The sequence below is a fragment of the Pelodiscus sinensis genome, chromosome 1 (assembly GCF_052426305.1).
Source record: "Pelodiscus sinensis isolate ZL-2025 chromosome 1, ASM5242630v1, whole genome shotgun sequence".
NCBI lineage: Eukaryota > Metazoa > Chordata > Testudines > Trionychidae > Pelodiscus > Pelodiscus sinensis.
This window is the reverse complement of record NC_143052.1, coordinates 16280861-16301036: the sequence shown is the minus strand read 5'-3', so window position 1 is coordinate 16301036 and position 20176 is coordinate 16280861. Positions and strand designations below refer to the sequence as shown.

Here is a 20176-nt window from a genome sequence, read left to right as displayed (position 1 = left end):
AACTACATGAGCTAGCTAACTACAAAATGAATGGCTAGCTAACTACAAAAGCAGCTTCTCCTCTCTTGGTATTCACACCTCCAGATCAGTAGAAGTGGGCCTCATCCTCCCTGGTTGGATCCACCTTGTCATCTCTAGCCTGATTCTGGCCTGCATATTTATACCTGCCTCTCGAAATTTCCACTACATGCATTTAACGAATTGGGTCTTTGCCCACGAAAGCTTATGCTCCAACACTTTGGTTAGTCTATAAGGTGCCACAGGACTCCTCGCCGCGTTTGCAGATTCAGACTAACATGACTACTCCTCTGATACAAGTTAGAAATGTGATTTGCAATAAGAACCTGTCCTGGTTATGCTCCTGGGCTGAGTCCTCCTGGTAATTTTGGCCCTATATTAACCCTTTCATAATCCGTGTGAGGAATACCCCTCTTTTCCTCCCCCCAACAAATGCATAGCGCTTCTGAAAACCAGTCCTTTTGATGGTTTTTCTCTGGATAGTTTTTTTCCAAATGCAGCTGTTATTGAGAGAGGATCAATACAGCACATTGTGTTGCAATTTATGCTAGTGCCATCACCACTTTCCATTTCCCGATCTCCACTGGGCATTTTGCTGCCCTGAAATTTGACTCTCACGTTCCACATGTAGCATGCGCTCATGCATTTTGCAGCAGTAAATTATTTTCTTTCTCCTTTTCATCAAGGACAAGAAGATGTCAAGCCTGAAATACTAATAGATTGGAATGTAATTCTGTGTGATGCGTCGTTACCACAAACCACTGTTCCTCGCAGCCTGCAATTAGCGCTGGAGAGCCTCCGTTTCGTTTAAACAGTTTCCTCTTTCAGCAGTTAGTAAATACCTCAGAGTCTCTGTTGTGGGTCTTGTGGGGAGCCAAGTCAGGATGCTCCATTGAAGTAGAGTTTGGGTTTGCTTTCATTTGATTTTCCCACTCTGTTTTACCAGGGGTTTTATCTCTACGGTTTAGGCTAGATTTAAGGAAAAGTTTCTTAACTTTACCAGTGTGCTAAATGAAGTATCTGACTGATGCACAAATCTGGAGTCAGATAGAGCGTGTGGGGTTCTCCCTTTATAAAGGGGGTTCTCCCCTTGAGGGGATGCACGGAGTTCCATCTCTCCAACGCTACTGAAACTGCATTAGTTTTTCAACCGAGTCTCTTACACAGCAGTTACCCATTTATGCTCCCAAAAACCCACCGTCAGGGAGGTACAATGAATAGAGCAAGCTGAGGGTGCTACATATATGGCAAATTCCCCTAAATCCACACCAACAAACCACCACCCTCAAACAGAATAAAGAGTCCCTGGATTACTCCTCCTGCCTGGCTATCTACACTGAGCTGGTCCATGGGTGGGGGGCTAGGGGAGCTGACTGTTGGTCGGAGTCAGGGTTAGGGGCTGAAGAGGAGCTCTGGGCAGGCGACTCTGTGAGTGTGTGTATAGGGAGTGGGTGGGAAGAGTGGGGGTCAGAAGATGAGGGGGCCAAAGCCCCTCCCCTCCAAGATTGGTACCAGGACTGCTTATGTAACCCACACACCTAGTGTGGTTACTGAGCAATGCAAGTGGTACCTAGACCACAGCAACAGTTAAGACCGAGAGACCTCTACAGCATGGGCTGGGAGCCAGCTGGCTTTTAGCTCAGAGGGTAGAGGCTCCTATACTCTGCTTCAGAGGTCCCAGGTCAAATCCACTTGGTGGTGTTTACACTTGCTCTTCCCCCTTCCTGTCCATGTCAGTAAGCAAGAGCAAAGTGACAGCTTGTCTGCCCCTGCACTCCTCCAGAATGAAGAATGCAGCAAAAGGGGTACTTTCCTCTCGCTCCATGAGACAGGGGAACAGCCAGCAACCTCTCAGTACGAATCACCCTCTCTAAAGAGAACACATAGTGGGGTGGGAAGCTCAGGGCTGGGTCAGCCCCGGATGGGGAAGGGGGGCACCATTCACCAGCCCTAGGTGATTCTGTCTCTTTTCAGTGTGGTTTTATGAGAAGCAATCCCATTCTGGGCACATCCCATTTTCCTGGCTCAACCAAACTCTTACGTCGCTTTAAGTTATGATAAAAGGAAGCTGCATAACAAATGCATAACAAATGTGTTGCTCCTAGCTCTTGAACAGACAGACAGACAGACGACGCTCTCAAATATATAGTAGATTCTATTCTGTCAACCTTGGGGAGGCAAGTATCAGAGGGGTAGCCGTGTTAGTCTGAATCTGCAAAAGCGACGAGGAGTCCTGTGGCACCTTATAGACTAACTGAAGTGTAGGAGCATAGTCTATAAGGTGCCACAGGACTCCTCGTCGCTCTTGGGGAGGCAGTATGCTTTAAATTCCAGGGGAAACTATTTCCAAATGTATCTAGCTTGACAAGCCCCTAAACCTCTACAAAAGCATCTGGGAAATCTGTAGATTTAACAAGCTGACCCTGCCCTCACGGCTAGCTAGGGAGGCACTTAATTACTGTTAGGGACTATGGTAACGCAGTGGAACCAGGGCCAGCCTTAGGGGAAATGGCACCCTGGACAAATATGTAATTGGCAGTCATCTACTCCTGTTGCCCCAGGTCCCTGCTGCTTCTTCCTCCCATTTGCCCTGAGCTCCCTTCCATGGCCTCACACTCTTGGCCTGCTCCACTCCTTGCCCCAACCGTGGTTCCCCAGGTGGTTGCCCACCTGTAAGGCTGGCCCCGAGTGAGAGTCTTTGACCCTAGTGGCCAGTCCACATTGAAAGGCTGAGTCTACTGCTTCTGGGCTAAAGGAGCCAGGCCCTCTCAGAGGTCCAGAGAGGCTCAGGCCACTTCCAGCTTTGGAGGCCCCTAGCCATAATAAAAATAAAAAATGATGAAAACGAAATAAGGCACCAAAAAAGAGTGAGAATAATTTGATTTTTTTTTATTTCACAGTTTATTTCTGTGCAAATGCACTAATGATTGAGGAAAAATCTAGCCAAAAAATTAACAAGTATCTAAATTTGAGGCCTTCTGTGAGCCTGAGGCCTAGGCCAAATGGCCCTCCTGGCCTTCCCTCTAATTGGCCCTGAATGGAGCTGGTCCTCCGGCTCAGGCCATAAAGGCTCTTCCCTTAAGAACATGTCTTGGGTCCAATCACTGCAGATGACTCATCCAGGAATATCATTTGCACCTTCACTGCAGAAATGTTAGGAGAAAGTAGGTAAGGTATAATGGGAATGATGTAGGTAGGAACCCCAAGAACACAACTCCTTAAATTAGTTTACTGGAGAGATCTCTGCTAGCCCTGCTGTACATTTTATGGTTGAAAGCCCAAGGCTGTAGCTCAGACATGACTCATCCTGAGGCAGAATTCCCAGCTTCCTAGTCTTATTTACACTGGTGTAAACCTGAAGAAATTCTATTGATGTCGGTGGAGTGACTCCTCAGTTTTTGGCATCAGCAAGAACAGCATCTGGCCTTTCATGTTTGGTTCCTTCAAACAGGGACATGGTCGTCATTGGAGAAGGATTTTTAACGATCGTGAAAAAAGCACTCTTTTATTTAAAAACATAAAAGTTGAGTCAAAGTCTGTAACTCTATCCCTAGTCTCTAGAAAGAATCTATATCTGTCAGCCATGCTTAAGACATTTCCATCTTTTCCTGTCTCTCTCGCTCTATTTGGCAACATACATATGGAACTAATTACGAACAAAGGCCGATTGTTTTTAATATTTGGAATTTCCCACATTAAGCGACTGCTTTTTCTTTTCCTTTTTTTTTTCACTGCCTTCAATGCATGCACATATGCTGGACAGATCCATTCTTTTCTCTTTGTTATATATGGTGTGCTGCAGGCCACATTCTTAGCACTTCCCTTTTGGCTTTTAGACTTGAACCAAAAAAAACCAACCCCAAACCAGAAAAAAAAAGAAGTAACACATTAAATTGACCATTATCCATAACAGAAGAGCTTAATCTCAGAACCTTTTCAGATATTTGGCAAAAACTGGACTGATCTAAGGAAAGACCCATCAACCACTTTCTGTTCTATTAGACCAAGTAAAATCAGAAAAATGCCATGAAGTTGATGAAGTCCTTCTCGATTTGCACAGGTTAATTCAAAACCAGATCTGGCCTAGTTCCTATAAGAGAATGTGAAAATACAGAATAGAACTTAAAAACAATTGTTAAATCACATATATTTGCTTTGCAATATTCCATGGTGTTTGCAGAAACTGAATGAGATTTCCCAAATCTCAAATTGCCTCTGCACCAATAAAACAATGGAGATTGTGTCAATCCTCTTTTATGGTCTGTGAATGAAAATGTGATCGTCTTCTAATGTTCTAAGAGAAAGTAGCAATACACATTAAGACACTGATTCTGTGCAGCGTGTGTGACAGTAAAGTCCAGTGAACTTACTCTTTTAGCAAAAGTGAAAGTAGCAGAAACTCTTTAAAATGGGCATATGACTTTTATATGTTCCTACTGACACACGTGTGCATTAGTAGTTATTGTGTATAATGTGTGTACATAAATGTGCACTGTGCGCACACAAATAATATGCACTGTGCCAGACAATACTACACAGTCTGGTGTGAGTGTGTGTGGGGGCGGGGTATTAACTGAGCAGCCTGGAGAATCCTTTAAAGTCCAATTACTCTGTATGTGCTTCCCTATGACTAGTAGAGAGTAATATCTGAATGTAGGATTTAACATTAATCTCCGCACCAGATGGTGATACACCAGATATTCTTTTTAAGGTGAACATGTGATCTACTGTACAGCAAACGAGAGGGGTCTGCTGTCACGTGACGAAATGTATAAGTCTGATAGAGCTTTGATTAGACAACTGACCTGGTTACCATCTGTAGCTACAAGAAGCGAGGTTGACATTTTTGGAACAGTCTCCCCAGAAGCTTAATTCTTCCACCTCTGTGGCACAGTGATCCTGCTGAGCAAACTACACGGAGCGACACAGAAGGCAGCTAAAGATATGCTGCTTAAAACATGTTGTTAAGATTGCAGGGATTTTTTTTCCTTCCTTCCAAGCAAGCTACATCTTGACTCACATGGTCTAAAGTAAAAACCCACTCAGCTATTTGGTATTTGGGAAATCTGCAGGGAACTGGAAGTTGTTTCAAAGGAAGCTCCTTTCTGCTCTCAACACACACGCGCGGAGTGAGCTCTACACGATGGTAGTGCAGACAGCAGTGACTCCTGGTAGGACCCGAAGACTTTTGTTCAAAATATCATATGGATCACTAAGAAGACACAGTGTGGAAAGGGTAAGCTATGATTTCTTTGTACTGAGTAAATGCCCCAGAGAATGGAGATGGTCCTATTGTATAGCCATCATCTTTTAACGATGAGTAATGAGTACCAGTGGGCACTATGTGATAATGTGTGGAAGTCAGTACTAGTGAGACCTGTTTGATGATGTATAGTCATTAGGATGAGTCAGAGCCTATATGTTAATGTATGATGGAAATCAGTGCTAGTAGGTGCTATATGATACTGTGTAGTAATCAATAGTAGGCAGAAACGTCATAATAATGCATGGTGGTAATCAATGCTAGTGGCATTCATAGGATAATTCCTAGTAATGAATACTAGTCAGAGACTATGAGAATGCAGGATAGTAATCCATACTAGTGCAGTCTGTAGGATGTCTGGTAATCAGTGTTAGCAGGAGCTGTATACTGATGTACAGCAGGAATCAATAGGAGTAGATGCAATATGATAATGCAGCGTAGTAACCAACACAAGCAGTGATATATAGAAGTGAATTAGTATTCATGGGTGTTATATGAGGCACACCAGTAAATAAGCATATGTGAGATGATGTCCTTGCAGCAGTCAGTACTACTGAAGGCAATGTGATAACACCTAGATAATCATCCCTGGATAAATCCGATGGCCAGGGCGGAGGTGTGGCAAGTTAGACAAGGCGTTGTTGCTTTCCTGTTTCCACTGAGCGGCTAGGAGCAGGTCACTGGGAAAGTGTCAGACATGCAAGTGCTCATTAAGGAATCATGAAAAGTTGTTTCTCAGAGCCTTCCTGCATTTTTAGCATTGAGTAAGAGAGGCTTCACTCTGTGATAGTGCTTGGCAAAGTGACACTTAGAAGCTAGAGAAGTGTTTTAGTGGTTTTAAGAACATGCCTCATTGGTTCTGAAGATGCTGGCTATCATTTGATATTTTACAACAATAGGGCTAGCCTCGTAACTGCATAGCTAATTTCCTGAGAGCACCTATAGTTGGCTGTGGCGCTTTGAGCCAGGGGAATGAGAGCCCCTGAGCTTTGAGGAATGACAGAAATGATAAAATGGCCATAGTAAAAAAAAGCATCTCAGCTAACTGATACCATTGCACTTACGGAGACCAAAGAGGACAGATGTGTGTTGGAGCTAATGAAAATGAAAGGCTGCTTTTAAATCATGGATTAACCCCAATGTGAACTGTCCAAAACCCAGAAGACTTCAAAGTTCAGATGGAAGTGCCGTGACAACTGAGGGAGATGAAGTCTACCCTGCGTGTGCGTACAATAACTACCCAGCCTGGTGTGTCTTGCAGCACTTAGATGTTGCTCAGTTAATGTGCACGAGCACCCTTTGCGTATTCTTGGCTTTTTTGTGGCGGAGCATGATTGAGACCAGAGGAACATAACTCTCAACTGATTAATGGAGTGTGACGTATTTATAAGTCAGCCCTGTCTATATGATCAGATTGTGAAAAGCTCCCCTTATAAGCTGGTTGCCTTGGCTTACATAGATGGCATTCATAGATGTTTCCCACGTTAAATTTTGGCTTTAACAAATTTAAGTCTTGCTGTTGGAAATTGGGGAAAGACCCTTGATTCCTAATGGAGTCAAGGGGCCTATGTGTATGAATAAGGAGTAGTCACGTAAGAATTACTGGGTCAGGTCTTCTCTGTCTTTGGGGCAAGAGCTATCTCTTTGTTCTGTGTTTGTACAGTGCCGAGCACAGAGAGGATCTGAGTCATGATTGGGGCTCCTACGAGTTAATATAGGATAAAATGTAGAGTATGCCCGTGCACATACATGCATATGTACGCTCTACCAGGACAGCCGGCAGACTTCACAGGGCACTGGGCAGGGTGAAGGGATGGCTCTGGGAGGTCAGGGCCTCAGGCAGAAGGGGTGGGACTGGGGCTAGCCTTCCCCAGCCAGCTCTTCATCGCCATCTAGAGCTCACCACCCGGAGCTCTGGTGGCAATTTCAAAGGCCTAGGACTCTAGCTGCTGCAATTACCACTATAGCAGTGGCATAAAGTCCCAAGCCCTTTTAAATCACCAGGCTCCAGGACAGCTGCTGCCTTTGCCCCTCCCTCGCCACCCCCCAAGTGATGGGCCTGCACTCTACTAATAGAAATAGGCCCTAATCCTGCAATGTGGTCTATGCAGAAAGAGCCTTGTGCTTTCAGCAGCCCCTTTTGGCTTTTTTAGGGCTCTGTAAGGTAACAGGGGCCCACCTACCCAGATCATTGTACAATAAGTGGCTCAGGCAGAAACAGCAAGGAAAGATTCCCAAGGGTAAGTACCATCTACACCACAAAAAAACACAGCAGGCCGCCTTAGGGTTGGGGTCTTCAGACTTGGGCTCATGCTACGGGGTAAAAGTAACTGGACAGACTTTTCTGTTTAGGCTCTGAGATCCACTCCCCTCGCCAGGTTTCAGAGCCCAAGCTCCAGCCCCACAGGATGTCTTGACTGCTATTTTGAGCCACAGAAGCCGAAGTCTGTAGATCCGAGCTCTTCCGGGCCTTTTTTCTCAGGCCAGGTCTACCCTCCAGCTCCTGAGATATGTAATAAGGGTCTGGCTCACAGGAGCAGGAATTTTATTTCCTGACCCCAGTTGCACAAGAGGGGGAAAGTGTCTTGTGACTTCATGGTTGCGATTACAAGACTGCATGCATTAACTGAAGCTAAAAACTCAGGCACTGCTTTAAAATTCTGTTCTGCTTCAAATAATTGCTAATTCTCCCAGCACGGGTGAGCTCTCAGCTGACTTATTCAGCCCAGCAACAACTGCCCTACTCAGTCGTGGGGCAGGGAGGAGGTATGGCCAGATTATGGGACCAAACCCCAAAGTGAGAGCAGCCCCTGGGCTGCTCTAATGAGCACTGCCGTTCATAGACATGCAGATCTGAGCCTCAACGCAGCAGAGCATCGGAGTCCATTTGTTTTATTATCCTTGTGGGACTTTTTATTGTGCTGAGGTGTTTTATGCATATAGAGACTTCTGAGCCTTAGCAGAAATCTCTTGCCAGACAGAAGAGTCCACGGGCTTCTCTTTCCAGTGCTGGTCATCACTCAGAGCTCCTGCCACTCCTTACCCCTCTCCCCCTCCTCCTTACCCACTCACAGAAGGTATTCTACAGCACAGATATTGGGGAAGTAGCCACTGCTCTTCACACTACAGCCTGAGTCACAGACTCTTCTGTCTGGCAAGAGATTTCTGCTAAGGCTGAGAAGTCTCTATGTGCATACATTTGAGGAGCTCCTGTGTGGCAGAGGAGGGCCTATGACAGACAAGACCTGAGACAAGAAGATGGAAGGGAGTGAGATACAATAGATAGGGGTCGTTCGTGTAAATTCACATGCCATTTAAATATAAACACATAGAACCCAGCTTCTTTACTTGGTTGATTGCATTGCAGCCATGTTGTGTCTTGGAGAAGGAGTATAGGGCCTTACCAATCAGGGCCCCTGGGTGGAAGGACATTGTTGAAGAAGGTGCAGAAATGTCTTCATGAGAAGCTGGTGAACAGGTGGACTAGGTTGGCGTTGTTAGCTGAGCAGAAGCGTCTGGGAGCAACAAGAGCGGACAAGTGAGCAGACAAGAGGCCAAGAGCCTTGAAAGTGAGTGCAAGGAACTTAATAATAGCTAATTATTTGGTAACAACTGGAACATACTCTTCGCTGTATGGTCCAGTACATGCATGTACATCACCCACCCACCGGCACATGGGTGTACATACATGATGAGAAAATATGGGGAGTAAGACATTCCATACTGCATAAATCATAGCTGTCTGCAAGTGAGGTGGAGGGTCATAACTCATCTACAGCACAGCTTGACGTGACTTATGCAAGCTCCTCTCCTAACTCACTTTTCACTGTGCTCCATAGCGACACTAATATGAATGTATGAGGCAACATCAGTGCTAATACAGTTTCTTAGTTGTCTGCTGGTTTAGAGGAGCTCTCTGAAACTACATCGTATATTTAGATAAAGAAAGAGTGAACACCAGTGGCAGTGTCAAAACCAGCAGTGTGGAATACTTTTGATGGCTCTCTTTACGTGGACAAGCATAGGATCAGTCTCAGTGGTTGGTATTTTAAAATGAATGAAAATGGTTTTATTTCGCTCATCCCCACTGGGTAATCCCAGATTGGTTTATTTATTTTTTCAGTCAAAGTATGTAGTGGCACCTTATAACGCTGCTGGGAGAGCAGGTAAAACACAAATGAAATAAATATTCTGAGAAGGAATGTATTTGCTGGAGGACTTATCTCTTCTTTCATCTACTGTCTGCACCTCACATCAGCATTGTCCTGGTTACAATAACTCCCAGAAGCCACCAACCAAAGTGAAGGCATCTTTATGCTAGGTGTTGCACAGACACATAGGAACAGATGATCCTGCCTCAAAGAGTATACATGCTTAGATAGATAATAGATAAAAGAGATCAAGGTTGGCACATACAAACCCTATGGCCTGGTCTATGCTACAGTGGAAGGTTGAATTAAGATATGCAACTCAAGCTACATTAATTACGTAACTGGCGTCGACTTATCTTAAATAGAGTTTCTGCGCTGTCCAGACAGTGGGAGGCCGACGGGAGCAAATGCTCCTGTTGGCTTCCCTTACTCCTTGCAAAAGGAGGAGTACTGGATGCCGGCAGGGATGCCCTTTGAGCTCGATTTAGCAGGTCTTCACCAGACACACTAAATCGAACCCCAGAAGATCACCAGCGGCAGCATCAATTTTCTGCGTAGTGAACACATGGCCTATTTTACTATAGGAGAACTTAAGCCACAGAGAGAACTTAAGCCACAGAGGTAATAACTTAAGCTACAGTCATGCAGAAGTCAGTGTCATAGCTAGGCGATGAATCCAGCTCTACTGAACAGATTCCAGTACCACACTCATAAAACCATCCTTCTGTCATAGGCCCCTTGTTCCCCCATAAGCCTTATATTTAGTGATTAACTACATAATATACGTAGTTACTTGTGAGGATTCTATGACTATAATAGTTCCCAGACATCTTTATTAGGTATATGGGCCAGGGAGTGAGAGGAAGATCTCTGGCATGTTGTTAATATATAAGCAGCCAAATAAATGCCCGTTCCAATGAAGTTTCTATTTCCACTATGGCAAGGAGTTGTGTAAGAGCACCTTTTGATTCATCATTTCAAGGCTTAATCAGCTGTTTTCTAGCTGCTGGAATATCACTCTGAACACATAGGCAGGGTATTGTTCCTTCAGACAGAAAGCAAAGCACGCATCTATAGCAAAGTCTGCCGCCTCCTATTCATTTAGAACTTGAAGGGTGATACTCCAGTGACTGTGAGAAAAGAAAAGGCAGTCTCAAGGTTAAATGAAGGATTTCATATAAGAACCACAACAAGACTGAAAGAAATGAAGGTCGCTCAGAGACAATGTTGGAACTGTAGTTTTAAATGAGATGCGACAGTTTTTATCCAGGCTCCTCAGCTGGTATAAATCAATACAACTCCACTGATTTCAGTGGAAGTCAATGGCGCTATCCTGAATTATGCCAGTCTAGCCCTGTTGGCATTTTATTCTGATGTGCCTATTAGCAGCTGGACTTCTAGAATCTTCCCATGTTGCAGCTGCTAAGGATAAACGAAGAATTTAGAAAGCAGCCAGGTGCCTCTGAACCGCATGCCAGAACTCTGCTGTCAATAGCTCAGATGTAAATCAGCAGTAACTCCACTGATGTCATACTGGATTTACATCCCTGTAATTGTCTGCAGGATTTGGTGTGATGTCTAAGATCCCTCTATTCCAAAGGTACATCCATGCGTAGTCATTCAGAGTATCACTTTAAAACGTAACCCCACAAAGATAAATCCTGAAGTGGATATTTATTACCATTAAAAGCAGCCAGCAAAGAAATGACCGCGACAAGTCAGCTTCAGCTCCCATGTTATCACAGATACATTAGCATGCTGGAGGAGGCCTCATTCCTTCTATAAATATTTTTCTCTTGAGAAGAGAAAACTCAGAGACTGAGATTCAGTCTCTGCTTCACAGGCTAACTCCACGGCATATTTTCCCACGCTGTTCTGCTGGCTTATGGTAACCTTTGCTCTTGGAGAAGGAAGAATGGTATTTATTGTCCATTTCCCTTTAAGTAATTGAGCCATCCATTCTTGCCCCCAAATATGCTGCTGTTGTACTGTCTACTGGCAATATAACTCTCCTAGTCCATTGACTGGTTCCTTATATTTTGTCTAGCAAAATAAAAAATTGCCTCGTTCATGTCCACTTTACTAACCACTCTGTGGTGTCTCCTTGTGTCTCCAGAGAATTAGCTCTGTCACCTGGTTAGATACCATTTCCTGCCATTAATCAGTCTATTGTTCCCCTCAGTTTCGCCCTGGCCTCTTATGCACAGGAAGCTGCAGCTCTGTCCTCTTCATGGCATAGCCTTCCAGCTAAATCTCATAAAGTTCTTACTTCCAGGATATCTACAGAGTCTGCTTCCAACTGCCCCCAACTGGGCTACCTCTTGTGTGTTACTCCAGCAGTGAAGTGACTTGTCGGGGAAACTGGGCCTGCCTTCTACACCAGGTTCCAGTCCGGGGACCCTCAACCCAGCATCTCTGTGCATCTATTCTCCCAGCCCTTGCTGCTCCTTCTTACTCTTTCCACTTGTATCTGGTAGTATGCAGGTTTCCTCCCTTGCAGTCTACCAACTTCCTCTCATTATAGATCCTGCCCAGCTGAACTTCATTAGCCATTAGTCTTAGCACTCTCTGGGGTTCCTCCAAGTGTAGCCTAAGGTTAAGTAGCTTAATTTGCCCCTTCAGGCCTTATGGGGGGTGGACAGATGGGTTTCAAAAAAATACCGGACACATGTGATCTCAGAATGCGGGGGAGAGGTGGCTGGGAGGGGAGTGGGACTGGCCGGGAGGGTGTTGGGTGGAGCGGGACTGGCAGGGGCATATCCAGGGGGGCAGGGACCAGCCGGCAAGGAGCAGGGCTGGCCAGGAGGGGGGTCAGGGGGAGCAGGGCTGGCCAGGGGGAACCAGCTGGCGGCGGGGAGCAGGGCTGACCCAGGCGCACACAGATTCCGGGGTGCTGCCCATCCTGCGCACGGTTCCAGTGGGGCACACAGGCAAGTCCAGCCTCGGGGAATCCATCCTGCCCCGCCCTCACCCCCGCCCCCTCCTTTCTACTGCGTAGCTGAGTACTGCCTGGCTGGTAGACACACTCACATGCGTGAGCGTGTCTACCAGCCAGGCAGTACATAACTTCGTACTGATACTTCTGATAACAATAAAACTTACTTAATTAGAAAATACCAGACATTTATATGTCTGGTATTTTCTCAATTTGTTTCCCGGACAGAAAGCTCAAATACCGGACTGTCCGGTTCAAAACTGGACACCTGGCAACCCTAGACACCCCATCACACAGCCTTTGGTACCAAAAGCTGCAGAAGGAGTCTATCCAAGTACAAAAGATGGGGTGGTTTTGGTTTTTTGTGTGTGGAATTCTTGCTAGGTTGTGTTGCTTGGCTGTAAAACTCTTTCATACAGTATAGCTGAGTATAGCTGAGCAATGGCATCAGCAACAGAGCAGGCCCCACCACAAAGCAAGTTCTCCAAGGCCTTGTGTACACTAGGAAATTATTTCGAAATTACTAAATTCGACTTAAGAACTCCCTGTTTAACAAATTCGAACTTGTGTGTCCTCGCTATGGGGAAGCATCAAAATTAGTTCAAGGCAGACTCTGTTAATGAGGGCACACTACTGCAGATTCAGAACCCCAGAAAGCATGCTGGAGAGCTGTGGGAGGCCTCCCGGAGGCCAATTAGTAGTGGCATTGGAGCATCTACACTTATCTTATATTGACTTTACAAGTTTGGAATTTGTGTTATTCCTGATGAAAAGCATGAGTTCAGAGTTTGAATTCTGCAACACCGCTTACTAATTCAAACATGGGGGAGGGGTTATTTTGGACTAAGGTCCTAGTGTACCGTATTTTCCGGCGTATAAGACGACTTTTGATGCTAAAAAACATCCCCCAAAAATCGGGGGTCGTCTTATACACCGGGTATACAGGCGGCAGGGCAGCCCAGGCGCGCCCGGGATGCCCCGCCGCCGGCTTCCCCCAAGGCTTTGCAAAGCTGCGGAGGGGCTCCAGCGGCGGGGCAGCCCAGGCGCGCCGGGGCTGTCCCGCTGCCAGGGCGTCCTCAGAGGCTTTGCTCCCGGTGTCCCTGGTCTGCTGGAGACGGTCCCCAGCAGACCAGAGGCACCGGGAGCAAAGCCGCAGCGGCGGCGGGGTGCCGCGCTTCTGAGGCTTTGCTCTGGCAAAGCCTCAGAGGCGCGGGACCCCGCCGCCGCTGCGGCTTTGCTCCCGGTGCCTCTGGTCTGCTGGGGACCGTCTCCAGCAGACCAGGGACACCGGGAGCAAAGCCGGGGAGGCGGAGGGGCGCTGGGGTATAAGACGAAAACCTATCTTTTAACTAAAAAATTAGGGGGTCGTCTTATACGCCCAGTAGCCTTATACGCCGGAAAATACGGTAGATGTCGAGATAAACTGACCCTTCCAGAGCACAACTGAAGTCACTTAAATGCAAACGTTCAAAACATCACGCTTAAAGCCTTTTGCTTATTTAGTGGACTTTGCCCGAATGTCTGCTGTGAAGTGTGTGGAAAATGTGCCCTCTGCAACAGAGCTAGTCAAATAATGGGAGAACTAATAATTTTTGGATAATTCAGTGGAGGAATTGTCTGGAAGAAGAGACAGAATTTTGTGGCCATGAACTTCAATAGTTTTTTCTTGCAAGGTGCTCAGATCTGATGGTGAGAAGTATGGAATACCTGAATAGATTAAAAATATGCAATATTTTGTGACATGCATTATTAGCAATGAATTATTCTCTAGCATTGGAAGATAAATAATTGTGTATCAAAGGAAACCAAGGAGGAGGATTAGCTGATTAAAATTGTCACCAATATAGCGCTCTGATTTGAACGCCACTTATGACTGCTGAAGCATCAGTTTTATCTGATGTTTATTTTTTCTGACTTGTGCGTGAGAATTTTAGAGGAGCTGGTGAAATTTGACCCATCCCTAGGCATCCAAGTGAGTGGATCACCCATAGTTAGTTGAAAGATGTTATATTTTATGACACTTCCAAGAGGTGTAACAAATCAAAATAGACTTCTCTGTGAAAAAAATATCAGGAATGGTTCCTGATTTTTGCCCCCTAAAAGGTAGGCAAGTTAATAATGCAAGAGCATGAGCTAATAACCTGAGATGGGTGAACTTTACAGAGATCAGTGTTAGGGTTCTGCTAAAATAGGCCTCACCATAACTGAAATTCAACTGAATTATCCAGATTTTTCAAGGCTGGTAATAAGTCCAATTAAAAGGATTGTAGTGCCATCTATCAGTATGATACTACCATTCATGTTTCTTATACATCTCTAATACCAGCAGAAAGCTCTGGCATTCCAGTTGGCTTGCACAGCCCCTGGCTACCTTCAGGTTCTACCCTTAGCCCCAGAGACATCAGGGAAGTCACCCAGAAATACTCTTTCATATGAAGACTGTACTTCCTGCGGGGATGATTGACGGTGAAGAGCTGTACAGAGGTGCTTTGGGTTGTGTTTTTAAAGGATCTGACTTACACATAAGCCCCCAGACTTGTCTATAGTTTAGTCCAAATTCAGAACAGGCCTGATCCATCCATTGTACATGCATTAGAGAAGGCCACAACTGGTTTTGAAAGCCCTCGTTTGGGTCACTCTAGTTCCCACTGACCTTGGACTGTTATAGGAGATCCATTTTCATGGTTCTTGAATTTAGGAACCAAGGATGATTGAGTGTTTTTTTACTTCTTATTTTCTTGGAAAATCCTTCTCCCTTCATGTCAGGATACTGTCTAGCCTGGTTTTTGTTTGTTTGTTGTTGTTGTTTTTTTAATGAACATCCAAGGAGGGGCACACGGATTTGGAGAAAAGTAAGAAGCCAAGCCAAAACTTTATTCAACTTTTTTTTTAAGGTTTAAAAAGGTGAGACTCATTTTTTCCCTCCATGATTTTTCAACTTGGCTACTGGCCAACATCAAAGGCCAAGTATAGGACTAGTGTAAGTAGAGGCATTTCCATTGATGTTGGTGAATTTACACCAACTCCAATTTTGGTCCCAGAAGCAAAAAGTGATAAAATGCCATGACAAGAGAGGCTATACTGGCAAGATAGCTCATCATTTGCCATTGGTATCAGAAAGTTGGTCTCTTCTTTCATCTGGTTTTGTTGGTTTGTTTTGCTTGCTCATTGGCAAGTTGGTTTTAAGAATATTGTTATCTGCAACTCAGATTTACCTCGAAACACATTTAAATATCCCCCAGGTGTTATATTTTGGATGTTGAAAAATGTAATACCATGCAACCAATGCATCCATCCTGTCATGCGCTATGCTAAACTTATGTAATCTGGATTGGATCTGACCTTCCATGCCTGAACATATAAATAATCATTGAAATGGTGGTTGTCTTTATATTGCACTGGCAGATGGAAATGTGCAATTCTTGTACCATATTTTGTCTTGTTTGTACCTCCTCTCCATGAATCAAGCTCTCTAATTTACATGAGTCAAAGAATGCAATTAGTTTCTGCATCCCAAAGATATTGCATGGAAAGCTTTTGAAAAGATAATGGGCTACAAATGATGTGATTTAGTCACGCGAACATACTCTGCAACCCAGCTGTACTTTGTGTGTATATTTAGAAGGTATAATTAGGGTTCTGTGAGATTTGAAATAAGTAAGCAAGTCTCTTAAATGAAGTTTAACCTTGTCTTAGTTTCCAACAACCATGTAAAAGCAAACTCAGTTTGGAGTGTGACTGGAAAACTATGTCTGTTTTCCGACAGATACTGCACCATCATATATTATGTAAATTCCTTGTGAAACAATAAATCAGGGCAGGAAACCTGTAGTTAAAGCAGTTATATGTAGGAAGGATCTGACTTTTTGAGATTTCCATACCACACAAGTTTCAGTTATAATTGTCTTTAGAGCTAGGGATGTAAAATCCTGTTTAATCAGTTAATGGGTTAAACGTTATGTTTAGCCAGTTAACTGCTTAAATGGGGGCAAGCGGGAGGCTGCTCCAGCCTGGCGGGGTTGCTGATTTAACTGTAACTGGTATCACCCGATAATGCTTAGCCATTCACATCCCTATGTTCTTGTCTCCTGTCAGCCCAATCACAGTGTTTGGGAGCGCCCTCCCTGCCCGCTGAAGGGCTGCAAACCAAACAGTCCTTTTGTAAAGAGAAACTCTGCTATGAAGGGTGTTGTAGTTCATATCCTTCATAGGTCAGTGTTTCCCAAAGCAATGTCTCGTATTAACACCTTACTGGAGGCTCCCTTTTCAGAACCACCCAGTCTACATGGCTGCAAAGGTGATCTTGTAGTTTACATAGTTTCTTGATTTAATAGCAGCAGGGCTTTGTTTATACTCAGATTATAAATACTTTTAGCCAAGAGACTGAATGCTGCTGCTGTTCTCAGACCCCACTGCTGGTATCTGTGCCCCATCCTGGATACGTTATGGCTTATCCATCTAGTAAAATGTAGCATGGTGTAGCAAATGTGCATCTAGCAGTGAAAGCAGGGCACAAAGGTCCTAATTATATGTTGCTTCGCACCTTGTATAGTGGCATTTGCATCCATGCAAATGAATATCAAAGGCTGCCAAATCACAATGCCAAGTGCATTGATTGCCCTCATTTTGCACTGATGACAGAGACTCAGTCCCTATGAGTAAGGAACTTGCGTTCCATTTTCCATTGTGTGTTTTTTTTTACAGCAATTTTATGAAGTGGCTACTAATTTGGGCTGCCTCCAGTTTGGGGTGCCTTATTTTCAGAGGTGCTGAGAGCTTGCAGTTCCCATGGATTCCATTGGAGATATGGGTGATCGGCCCCTCTGACACAACCAGGACAAGACCTGTCCTAAATTGGGGGCCCCAAAATTAGTGGCCATTTGAGCCTCAAATTCACTGTGTATAGCAGTAAAACAGACATAACAAAGCCTTATCAATCTGCCCTCCCCCAACTCAAATGGATGTGGTGGGATTAGATTCACTTGTAAGTATTTTGAGTGGCTCAAAGAGCACAAGTTCAAAAAGTTCCCGTTAGAGCGACCAATGAGAAATGGCCCCTCTGGCTGCAGATTTTCTTCTCATTTCCATGTCATCCTGAGCAAACTCCCCAACATCTTCCATTGGACGAGCTTCCTTCTTCATATTTGAAAGCTGGATTGTCTTTACTCCACTTGGGAGGTTGCATGTTGTCCCTGTGAGAGCTGCGGAGACTCACAGCATTATACACACCTGCGTTGCAAAGCCTTTGGCAGTTAGATGAGAAACATCCCAAAACACTTCCTCCCCAGTGTTGCATTAATGGATCTTGATGTTTCCCAAAGTGAGGAGGTGAAACAACCTGGATAGTTCGGATTGATGAGGAGGGCCCACAACTTTTTACATTTGTGCCACTTCAAAGAGTAATGCAATTTTTTTTTTTTCATCAGAGGAATCAAATTGCAAGTATTTCAAAAGCAGCCTCCTCTCTCCAGACCTATGAAGCATCCTGGCTCAGAGCAACTCCTGGTCTTAGCGAGCAGTGACTGGAGTGAACAATTTTTGAAAGAAAATCTCTTGACAGGAGGGAGGCTTTTTAATTCTAGATCACCACTGAAAATGGTTCCTCCTCACACATTGTGCTTCCTGCATTTGTGGGGCTCTGTGGACACTAATCCTCACTGCGATCCTCAGAAGGACAGTCAAGAAATATCATTATTCCCATTTGGCAGGCAGCAGATATTCCTGGGTGAGAGCTGCCCATAGCCACACAGCCTGTGTCTGTCAGAGCCAGGGTTAAAATTCAGGGCTCCCCATGGCTGGGGTTGTTTTCTCACCCTACAGAGTCTTCCCTTGAATGCCACCACACCCAGCTCCTGATGCAAACCACACTCAGGATTGGGAGGGTCTCTGTGTTTGAGTAGTTCCATCATCATGACTGGAAACCTCCTTTTTCCAAGGGGGCTTTGCTGTAATCCTGCCATCCCTGTGTTCTGTCAACGTTCCAAGGTACCAATGAAAGCAGCTTCCCGGGAAAATCATGTTGAAAGTGGGGAGGATCTTGCCAAGAACAGCAATCAAGACAGAAGCCATTGATTTCTTTTCCTTTATTCATTTTATCTATAAAGTTGATTTGGGTCTGTGGCTCAGTTTAAGTGGATTCAGTCAATGTCTTCAAATGTGCTTTCAGAATATCTTGGGCCAGATTCTCTGCTTGTGTAAACTGGTGTCTCTCCGTTGAAGCCAGTGGAAGGAGATACCAACTGGCACTGGCCCCTTCTCTTCAGAATCATCACAACCATATCTACTGGCCAGGCATGGTGTTGCAACAGACACTAACTCCCTGCGTCCTTTCTGTTCCCAAGCATGTTGACTGTGTTTTGCATGATGTCAATAATAATCCAAGACATTTACTGTGGCCTATTTTCTGATGTTTGGTCTAAAGGGAAAGGGCTGACAAACTAAAAGCAATGATGTAGATGGGGCCTATCCATGTTACTTGTATTGAGAGAGGGAGAGACTCTAAAGAGACCCGTGACTTCTCCCTACAAAGACAACTATTGTATGCTATCTAAAAAGCACCTGTTGCGATTGCTTTCCCTCCCTCCAGAATTCTGTGAGCAAATTCCAAATTCAAAGGCATATTTTTGGGCTGCCCAGCTGAGATGCCCTTAAGGGGATCTTGTTTTGAGAAGGTGTTTGCTCATCCTCTTCCGAAAAATCAGGACCCGTCCAGGAAATTCATGCTGAGCACCCAGAAATAGAGGTACCTCCAATCACTAGACCACAGATCCTAAGTCAGCAATCGTTACTTTGGAATGGCTCACATTTCCGGCTGGAGAAGACACACCCACACTCGCTTGCTAAAACAAGATGTGTTGCTGCTGTGGCACAACTGGCAGGACAGGCTAGAACCCCATGTGTGTTTCTCCTCAAAAACCGGTTTCCAACTGTGGCTATAGGGGATTTCTCCCCTTTTTTGGATGGTATAAGAGAACAATGGCAGCCATAACGTTGGCTGAATGGTTTAATATCTAAGGTACTGAAAACTCAACATCATCCAGGGCAGGAGTCCAGTCGCACAGGAGATGTTGATCTGATGGGTACGTTTTCCTGCGAACTCAGTGAATTGCTCAACTGGTTCTATGCTTGGGTTTGTCAGCAAAGGGGTTAAAATGCGCACAGAATAAAAACATTGCTGTTCTTCAAAATAATCTGATTACACAAGAGATTAGTTTAAATTTATTATACGTTGGTTGTGACCTCATGTTCTCTCAGCCCTGCTTGGGAAAGTGTCATGGGAAAATACCAAATGCGAGCACAGTCCCCATCTAACTGGGTTTGATTAGTTCATTTCAGGATAAGAGGTTACGGACAAGAGACCTCTTTATGCTAGTGCTTCTTGGCCTCGCCTGCCAGTGATCAGGAAAAACAGGCACTACATGTACAGTCCATAAAGAACCAGAGCAACAAAGGATCTTCCCAACGTAGCGTGAATTTGGGGCCAACGCTGCAGTCCCAATTTGGGCAAAGCTCCCATTGACCTTAGTTGACATTCAAGGGTATGTCCACATGGGTGTTGGAAGGCGTCATTTCCAGCTCAAACAGACATACTCATCCTAGCTTTGACTGAGCTAGTGCACTGAAAATACACATGTAGCTGCAGTGATGAGAGCAGTGCTCCAGCTATTCCTTTGCTCCAGCTATTCCTGGGCTCCAGCTATTCCTGGCTGATGCTGTGGTCCCTAGGGCTACGTCTACACTGCACAGTTATTTTGGAATAAGCTATACTGGAATAGTTATTCCAAAATAGCTTATTTTTAAATAGCGCGT

The 20176-nt window shown here is 44.8% G+C and overlaps 1 protein-coding gene across 5 annotated transcripts in view; it reads left to right on the top strand.

The window, feature by feature from the left end:
• Window positions 1-20176, top strand: part of FRMD4A (FERM domain containing 4A) — a 436582-nt gene that overhangs the window by 105961 nt on the left and 310445 nt on the right. The window contains exon 1 of one of the 5 annotated variants that reach the window (XM_075926068.2): window positions 4716-5254. The exons of 2 other annotated variants lie outside the window; for them this stretch is intronic. In XM_075926068.2, coding sequence (XP_075782183.1) covers window positions 5162-5254 — 93 coding nt within the window. In that variant the 5' untranslated portion in view covers window positions 4716-5161. Of the gene's footprint in view, window positions 1-4715; window positions 5255-20176 lie in introns of those variants that run through there. 2 more of the 5 variants (XM_075926043.2, XM_075926050.2) reach the window with 2 other exon arrangements.